The 9,964-nt window shown below is 41.8% G+C and overlaps 1 protein-coding gene across 2 annotated transcripts in view; it reads left to right on the top strand.

The window, feature by feature from the left end:
* The first annotated feature begins 275 nt into the window (after nt 1–275).
* GBE1 (1,4-alpha-glucan branching enzyme 1) overlaps nt 276–9,964 on the top strand; it is a 290,841-nt gene continuing 281,152 nt past the window's right edge. Inside the window, exon 1 of one of the 2 annotated variants that reach the window (XR_009563687.2) lies at nt 276–758. Coding sequence is in view for 1 of the 2 variants with exons in the window: in XM_030860958.3 (XP_030716818.1) it covers nt 607–758 (152 nt within the window). In the remaining variant the exon portion in view is untranslated. The remainder of the gene's footprint in view (nt 759–9,964) is intronic. The other variant, XM_030860958.3, reaches the window with a different exon arrangement.

Raw genomic sequence — 9,964 nt, 5'->3', positions numbered from 1 at the left:
GAATGGTAAAAGTTTTCATAATTCCAATTCTCAGTCGTTGGTAACCCAGAGAATAACACCAGAACACCAGAGTATCTCTGGGACGATTACAGGATTCTCTCAGAACTTAGAGAAGTCCCTTCCAAGAAAACCATATATCCATTTGAAGGGCATGCCGCCAGTGAGACTTGTTCAAAGAAAGAAAAACTGGGGGGGTTGGGGAGTGGCACGGCGGTTCTCCGCAGCCAAGAATGGGGCAGGGTAAGAGTGGTCAAGGCTGAGCGAGGTCCGCTCAGGACCGCCTCCTGGGGTGTCCTGGGCACCGGGGCAGAGACGCAGGGGGAGGAAGGGGCAGGTCTCCGCGGCCTCCCAGTGCGAGCCGCGTGAGTAGGCGGAGAGGCCTGGCGCCTCCTCCCCTCTCGGGACGTGCGTCCGGGGATCACTCCGGGTCCTGCTCCTCCCTGCCGGCGGGGGGAGAAGTGGGACAGGCGGCTGTCCTCTCCGGCTATAAAGGGACTGGCCCTCCTGCGGCTTGCCTAGGCTCGCCTGGGCGTTCTCCCGGCTAGAGCTCCCGCTCCCCCTCCACTCGACCCTCTCGGGCCTCGGCTACTCGGGCTGCGGCGGAAGATGGCGGCTGCAGCGGGTCACCCGGCTCGGGAGGCTCGGTCCGAATGCTCTGAGGAGGCGCTGGCCGCTGCCTTAGCGGACGTGCCCGAACTAGCCCGACTTCTAGAAATAGACCCGTACCTGAAGCCCTTCGCTCCGGACTTCCAGCGCAGGTACAGCCCCACCTTGGTACTGTCCCCCGACTCACCCCGCCCCACACCCCACTGCCCACCCCCACCTCCTCCACAGAACCCAGCAGCCCGCCTTCCAGCCGCGAGCTTGCGGCTGGGAACGCCTGTTGGCTCTCGGACGTGCGGGTCCCGCCCCTCGCCGGCTCCACCCCCGCCGTCCCCGCCCCCCACCTTGGTGGTAGCAACTTCCGGGCTTGGGCGACGACTTGAGTCCGGTAATTGGGTTGAATGGCTTCCGGACTTGTGGGTTGACAACTCTTGCCGATGGACTAGAGGCAGAAGCGCTGAATAAACTTTCCTCATCCCTTTCCCCTCCCTTCGAATCGGCAGTTTTGCGCCACTGGGTGTGTGCTTTGGCTGCCAGCACCCGTTTCCTCAGGTGCTGGTGCGGAGTTAGGCAACTGCACTGCAGGTTTTCTGACCGTTCCACGGACCAGAGTGGTCTTGTGAATTAGCGGGTGCATAACACCTCGCCTGTGTAATTGCGTTTTTAAAGCCTTCTCGCTTATTTTATAGCAAATACTGTTATTTTATATAGGATTCTTTCAGGCAGCTTTTCTTTCCTTGTTAATATTCTCCCTCTCAGAGAAGATTAAGCTTATCTTGGTCTTTGTTTTTTACCCCTTGGGCCATCATTGACGAGTACTAACCCGTGTTTGGCATTGCCATCCTGAAGCTGGAGAAAGGCGAGGAAAGCCAGACTTCTAGAGGCCCACTTAGTATGCTTTACTTTTAGCTTGTCTCCTATCATGCTGAAGTTGCTAGGATAATAATTGCAGTAGTCAGCTGAACTTAAAAGGTATAATTTTTAAGACTAAAATAGTTGTTATGCTAGTTATAGTAGTTATATTTGTGAGATAAGCACATTGTGATTTAATGGTTTCTGCCCTTTTAGCAGAGCCACTTGAAAATTACCATGGCAACAGAATACCTAGTCACAGTTTCAAGTAATAGAAAACTTCTAGTAGTTACTTGGCAAGAAGCAGCATTGGGGGTAATGAAACATGGTTGATTTGGAGTTTGGGAAAATAAAAGTCTTAGGTTCATGACCTGGCATTGTCACTTATTACCTGTACTCAATTCAGCAACTGTTTATTAAGGGTCCTTTAGGAACAAAAAGTAAGGGACACAAAGTTGAATACAACACTTCATTCCAGAGCTTGTATATCCTAATGCATGGGTCCTCAAAGGAGTCACCTTAAGCTGTTGCTAAGTTAATCAGATGTTGGGCCTTTATGTAAGTCATTTGGGGAGCAGCCTTGTGAAATTGCCTTCAGTGTTTACAATATGTGCTTTCAAAGAAATTTAGTGTATAATCTTCATTGTTCAGGATTGGATTTGATTTAGAAATAGTAAAAAATTTTAGAGCAAAAGATGGTGATCCGACTTTTTTGATGACACTAATTTACTTGGATGCTTTGTAAAATGACACGTAAGACATTTCTAAAAGCAGAGTTGTGGAAGTGTTTTGTCTCCGTTTCTCCCCTCTCTGTTTTAAAAAAATGATTACAAGTAGACAAACCTCCCTTGTTAAGTGTTTCTTTCATGTAATTCACTTCAGCTCCGTTGGGATTGAAGCAGTTTTGATCCTCTTTCATGGTTTGTCAGAACTAATGAGAGGGACAAAGGCCAGAATAAAGAAGTGGGAGCACTCCAGTGTTCTTGATGAAAAGGCTGGTCCAGTGGGTCCTTGTGCCTCACTCTGACCTGGATTCTACTTCTGGCCTTGGTTCTGAGTAATTGCCATTTTCCAGCACACATGTTCCCTTTAGGCATATCAAATAGTAATTTGGCGTTTGGCAGCAGTAACTTTTACTGTTAGCATTTGAAGAATAAAAGAATTTCTCCTTCCTTAAGTGTGGTCCTGATTACTTTTCCTATTTTCCATTCATTTCTAATAACCCACTTAGGCAGTGTGTCTTTGGCCTAACACAAATATACAACCAGTCAAACGTAGATGCAAAGTATGCTTACTAAGGAGTGAAGAAAATTTAGGGTACAAATAGCAACAGTATAATGGTGATAGGGGAGGCGGTTTCTCATTGATGGACTGTCTTATTCTTTCCCAAACACTGTGTCTTCATTAGAAATTCCATTATGTACCTTTGTTCTTGTTTACCTTTTCTGTAACTGTAGGAATGTTGAATCAAGCGTGAAGGTTAGTGAATTACTCTGTGCCGTAAAATAAAAATTAGACATTAGCGTGGGTGACAGGCCCTGTGATGTCTCATTGATTACCTCCTAAGATAGGATTTTCCTCTTGGCTTTCCTGCTTTTTTCACCTGTTATTTGTGCTGCAATTAGTTGCTGTATCATAATTCCAACATCGTAGTGTTTTTAAAAAAACATTATTTGTCCCCATGCTACATGTCAGCATGAGTCAGGCTCTCCTCATGGCAGTCATCAAGGATCTAGGCTGATGAAGTCATCATTTTGAAACATGCTTCTACAGTGGCAGGGGCAAGGAACAGAGAACATTTTGAACTAGGCACTATTTCTTACAGCTTTTGCCTAGCAATCAGCCACTTATGCTGATACACATATTGGCCAGTGTAAGTCAAATGTGACTTATCAACCACGTGGGTGGAAGAGAAAACTGACATTTGTGAACAGGAGGATGAACAACACAGTTACAGTAACACTTGTCTATACCCTCTGTTTATATAGTAACTTTTACATATGTTATAGTATTTAATTTAACCCTAATAACAAAACTACAAGGTAGGAAGGGTGGGTATTTTTGTTTTTCCTGTTTTACAGATGAAGAATCCGAGATTCGGTTGTGATGAGTTGTTCACATGGCTTGCTGCAGCTGGGATTAATCTTTCTTTAATAAAATTGTTTCAGCAAATTCACAAAAAATGACTTCTTGGTAATTTAGTGAATACCTCTTTCTTTCTCTTTACTTCTAGCATTGGACATTTTGGACCACTTATTAGATCCTTGAAGCCATGATGTGTACTCTTGCTTTTCTTCCATTATCTCTGGTGGTTTCTCCTCAGCCTCTTTCAGACCATTAGTATAAGAGATTCTCAGCGCTCTTCCCTAGGTTCCTTTATGTATTTCTGTTTTATACACATACTTTCCCTAAGTATTCTCATCCATCCCATGAATTCCATCTATGTACTGAGGCTGCCCACATCTATCTTCACCCTAAATCTCCCCTGGTCTTAGTCTCCTGGTCTTATTTATAAATATCTGCATTTTGATGTACTGTAAGTATAAAACTCAATGTGTATAAAACTGAACTTAGGGTTTTTCATCCCAAGCCTGATTGTCCTTTTATACCTTATCTCAGTGTGTGTTATCCTCCTCTACCAACTACTCAAGCCTAAAACTTAAGACTTATCCTTAATTACTCCTCTCCCCTTCTTTTTATCTCTAAGTCTAGTCAGTAGTAGCTCCTAACTACTTTTCAAGTATATGCCACACTGTATTCCTACTGCTCTTCTACTACTCAAGTTGCTAGCATCTCTAGCCTGGTTTATAAAAACAGCCTCACAGTTCTCCCTTTTCAAATCTTCTCAACAATTCCATGGCTTTTAAGGTACAGTGTAGTCTCTTTCTTGTGACCTACAAAACTCTGTATTATCTGGTTCCTGTCTACCTTTTTAGCCTCATCTTTGGATCGTCCTTCTCACTCTGTACCACCTAATCAGAAGGGGGCTAAGTGTAAAGAGGTAGCTAGGATGTCTGGGGGCTATTCTATAAGGGGCACTAAAATATCACTAGAATAAATTGGAAACATGATACCTATTTTACACATGTAGTCCTTTCTTAAATATTGAAGATTTTCATTTTTTATTTTGTGTAGGCTTGTGAGAAGTAAGGAGTCTAGAAGGATCACTGAGTAAAAGGCAGGAGAGGTCAAGAACTAGAAACATTTTCTGATCTTTACCAGAAGAATGATGCTTTTGGCTTAGTAGAAATGAATTAAAAAGGGAACCCATTTCTATATTTAATTTTTATTAATAGAAAATAATTTTTCTCTACCCCATAAGATAGATCTTTACCAAATGTTTAAAGATCAATTTGAAGTGTGCCAGAATATTATCCAGTCTTGGATGCCACCTGTTTTGGTCTAGCCATGGGTCCAGCTATGGCTTTTGTACATGTTATTTCTTCTGCTTGATGCATACTTTGCTTCTGTCTTGTTAGTGCCTGTACGTACTTCAGGACACAGCCTAGAGATATATTAAATGCCTTCCCTGACTTCTTCCCATCCTCACACCTTCTTTGCACCTCTTACCCACCACCTTGAAAACCTGTATTGTAAGGGTGATCATCAATAATCATGTAGTTGTCTTTCTGCTCTTTTGTATCTCCCACTAGGTTATTTGCTCCTAGGGGTAGGCACATTGTCTGTGTTGTTTGCTCACTGTTATATTCTCAGTCTGTAAAACTGTACCTGGCCTACAGGAAACGGTACAGTGTTTGAATGAATAGATGACTGAATGAATGTCTTTTGACTTTTGTTTTTCTCTTTTCTACACCAGTAAGTCTCAGGTAAGCTCACCTTAAGCTAAAAATGTTAGGAATACTAGGATGGACAGAAGGAGAAGAAGCAGTAGTTGTCAGGAGTTATGTGAGGCAGTCTCGGGTAGGGGAGTGTATGTTCAAGGAAAAAGCTAAAAATAACCAGAGAAAATAAAGAAATTTGTTATTAATTAGATATTTCCATATTCCACAGAGACTAAGGGTTTAATCACTGAAGGAATATTCAGTTTGAAGAGAGCCTCAGGTCAAATTGCATGCTCAAGAATAGGAAGACAGGTTTTTGTGAGCTCAAGTGTGTTAAGTATCACAATTACAGTGCACATCTCTATTTTGTTAGAAATGAAAATAGCTTTTACACTGGTATCTAATCAGAATTAGAATGTTTAGATTTCATGTAATAGCAACCACACCAAAAACTGATTCTCGTGGTGCAGAAATTTTATATTGTAGTTGAATGGTGCACTTTTCTCTCAGTGCCTGGCCAAGTTGTAGGCTCTGAAGAAAGTCAAATGTCAATGATTCTAGAAGGCAAAGAAGAATCCAAAAATCATAAGTCACACCTGGCCTGCTCTTCTGTACTAGTAGCAGATTCCTTTGCACCTTGCAGCTGAGGTCTGTACTAACTCCAGAGTCACTCCTGAATTCTTTACAGTGATGGGCAAGAGGCTGTGACCTCTTCTCATTTTCAAACTGCCTTAAAATGACTCCATGGAGCATTTGGTTTAGTTTAGGCTCTGGTGCCTGCTGCACCATCTCCTGAGAAATGACTGTGTGTGGTAACTTCTTAGAGGATTCAGTTCAGCTCCCACCAGGCTGGCCCTAGTTAGTCAGTGAGATGATAGCACAGACCCTGTGAAATGTGCTATCGTTTTAGATTGATAAGCATATCATGCTGCTGCTATTTAAAAGCATGTGTAAAACTTCAATTATACATTTATAGATATTAAAGGAAAATATGAAAGGGTTTTCAGTGGAGAGAATTGCTGCTCTCAGCTACCTTTCATTCTAAAGTAACTTTACTGTTTTACAGAAGAGTAGATTCTCTTCATGTAGTGATGTCCACTCATCAGTAGATACTCACTACTGTTTAGAATCCAGGTCTTTTTTTTTTTTTGTGCTCAAGATCCAAGAGCAGCCCCTGTTCTGTTTTGTGTTTAGGGTAGCAAGAACCTAGTACATCAACAGAAGGCAAAATTCCACATTAAACACACGTTGTTATACAATCTACATTCATTAATTTATTATACAATTGACATTAAGTTATGGTGACTTACCTGATCGATTTTTGATATTTAAAAGATAATAGCTGAGATCCTAAGTTTAGCTTCTTCACATGTGAAATGGAAAAAAAAAAATAAACATATGGCTGAGTGTCCATGTTGCAAAGCACAAGAGCAAGATGAAGCTTGAATTTTAGGTGTTGTAAATGCTAAACAGCTTCGAATTTGAGGGCAACTTAGTCAACCTCTGTGAACCTCAGTTTCTTTTTTTGAAAAATATGGATTGAACCCACCTTATAGGGGTTTCTTGAGGATGAGGAATATATGTAAAGATATCGCTTCTTTAATCCTGTATCCTGAAATCAACCATCAGATAAATAACCTGACCGGAAATTCCCCACAACTCTTCATTTTGCTGCTTAACAGCATCTTTACTTTAAGGGGTTCCTTCTCTTTCCTAGTAGTGTATTTGTGTGAATGAGGTGAGGAGGTGGTAATTTTAATCATAATCTAGTGGAGAAAGAAAAGAATATGTTTAAATTTTGATCTTTAATTTGGACAGGAAATGATAAGGCAGTTGCCAGTTTACTGCAAGCTGAAGGCAAGATGAATTCTGGGACGTAATGAGCACAAAGCTCCCTTTATTGAGAGAGGTAAATGCTACCCTGCAGAAACCCCAAATCACTCTTCTCTTGATCTTCCGTTTCTGTCTTTTCTCTTCTTTCATCTGACTGCTAAGTGTTCATGTTCTTGGACATCAAACAGCTGCAGGGATTTTCTTCCTCCTGAACTCTGGATGCTTGGAGGAATGGTCATACCGAGTTTACTAATAGCAGGAATGACTTTGAAAATAAGAAGAAAAAATACATAATAGCAGCTTAGAAGTTTACAAATGAAAGAATTATCTAGTGGAGTCTGAACTTATGGTCTATTAATAAGAAAAAAAATTTAAATCCCATGTCTTGCCTTGTCTTTTTTATCCTCTCTTTTTTTATTTGATGATTTCAGTTCTTTTCAGTATGTCTGAATTTGCAATGAGACACATAAAACAAAGGAATGGAATACTCATGTGTATTTTAGTAGATCCATTGAGGGATAAATTACAATTAAACAGTTTCTGGGTATGTGCTCTAGGTCTGTAATCTAAAATGTGATAATCAGGGCTTCCCTGGTGGCGCAGTGGTTGAGAGTCTGCCTGCCGATGCAGGTGACGCAGGTTCGTGCCCCGGTCCAGGAGGATCCCGCATGCCGCGGAGCGGCTGGGCCCGTGAGCCGTGGCCGCTGGGCCGGCGCGTCCGGAGCCTGTGCTCCGCAGCGGGAGAGGCCGCGACAGTGAGAGGCCCGCGTACAACAAAAACAAAACAAAACAAAACAAAATCAGTTACGCGTTTAGGTGTACGTAACAGAAACCGAACATACCCTCAAAGAACGGAAAATCCCGCAAACTGTGAGTTATGGAAATAGAGGTTTGTATTTCTCACAAAGTGGGGGTAAGTGGTTTGGGCCTTAGCATTGACTCATCATTTATCTTTTGGTTCTACTATCCTTAACATATGGTCTTGATTCTAACGTTTAGAAGATGGCTGGGCATATCTAGGGCCCATATCTGTCTTCCTAGTAGGAGTACAAGCTAACTCACTATGTCCATTTTAGCCAAGCATAAATTAGTTTACTTGTAAACTCCATCTCATTCTTTCAGTTTACAAATTTTTCATCAGAGCTGTCCCATGGCATGGCCATCCTTAGCTGAAAGTGAGCCTGCATAATCAAGGCTTTCAGTTGTACGCGTATCTTCCTGAGAAATGCCTTTTTGTCTCATCTGTCACAGTTTGCCTGGGCTCTTTCCTTTGCTCCAATGAGGCGACAATGTCTGGCTAAAGACAAAAAGTCCCAGTGATACCATGCTGTAGTTCCCCAATATCATAGCTGTGTACAAATCTTTCAGAGCAGAATCCAGGCATTTCCACTTCTGAGAGAAGTCTTCAGCCACATCCCTCAGTATCACCAAACTCTGGGGCATGGCTTTCACTCTGCTCTACCTTGTATTTCTGGATTTCTGTATTTCTCTGGATTCTTTTCTTGGGACAAATACAGACACTTTTGCTTGCTCTAGTCCAAAATGAGCCTGTCTGGTTTCGCTTCAGGCCCCTGGCCCAACGATTTGGGGAGCACCTCTGTCTTCTCTTTTTAATTTCATAGATATTTTACTCTTAAAAATAGGAAGTTTTGAGAGGAAATGAGTTTTTCAGTTACTACTAATCTTTTTCATGTTCTCTTGGGCTCATTCAAAAATGATCTGCTGGGCTTCCCTGGTGGCGCAGTGGTTGAGAGTCGGCCTGCCGATGCAGGGGACACGGGTTCGTGCCCCGGTCCGGGAAGATCCCACGTGCCACGGAGCGGATAGGCCCGTGAGCCATGGCCACTGAGCCTGCGCGTCCGGAGCCTGTGCTCCACAACGGGAGAGGCCACAACAGTGAGAGGCCCGCGTACCGCAAAAGAAAAAAAAAAAAAAGATCTGCTTTATTTTTAAGTTATTTGGAGAATATTGTATTTGTGGGGTTAGAAAGAAGAAAAGAACTAAAATAAGGATGACAGTTGATGCTCAGTCTTTAAAACATGAATTGTCTTTTGTTACCTAACTACATGCAAGTTTATGGGCTTTCACATTATACTTTTTTATTCTTTTAAAAGATTAAGATGTGTAAGCTTTGTTCTTCAGAACATACCTGCTACAGACTTACCATATCAATATAAGATTTTTATCATCACAGAGGAGCCCAGTATTTCATCTTTGACAGTAGACCAAAGAACAATTTGTGGAAGAATGGGATTCCTCTTTTTTTCCTCTTTTGACTGTAAAGACAGCATAATGATTCCTCTTTGATGTCAGAATAGGTCAATAATGTGTGTGGGGTCATATTAGTTTCTTTTTTTCCTAAGAGGTTATAGGTCTATTATCCATGACCTAAAATGATATTTTAGGCTACTGTTTGGAGGACATGAGTAACTAATGTGTGAGTTACCATTGCTTTTTCACTGTTTTACAATCTTTTCTCAAGAGGATTGGTGATTATTCCAGGATTCTAGAGATTCACAAAAAAATTCATATTCATCATTTCCAAGCATTTTTTCCCCCTCCAGTTCTCATTTTTCAGCATTAACAATCTCTCATATTTTTGTTTGCTTATTTGTGCATTTTTTTGTTTCCATGTGGGAGTCTTCCATCCCCTTGACCATTTCAGTTGGCAGTGCTCTTTTGGTTGTGCAAGTTGTGCTTGCTAGTGAAGCACAGCAGCGTAGTGAAGCGAATGGATCTCTTTTTGTTCAGTTCCCTAAAATGCCTTTTACTGAAAACTATCTGCTATCCATGCGATATTAGGGAAACCTCTACTCACAAATTCAACACATAAGCAGGAAATACAGAGAAACAAGAGTGTTATCAAAACTGAAGTTTGGTTGTAGCAGATTTAA

This window comes from Globicephala melas, chromosome 4, assembly GCF_963455315.2.
Source record: "Globicephala melas chromosome 4, mGloMel1.2, whole genome shotgun sequence".
Classification (NCBI taxonomy): domain Eukaryota; kingdom Metazoa; phylum Chordata; class Mammalia; order Artiodactyla; family Delphinidae; genus Globicephala; species Globicephala melas.
The sequence above is the reverse complement of the archived record's forward strand: the minus strand, read 5'-3'. Positions and strand labels throughout refer to the sequence as shown.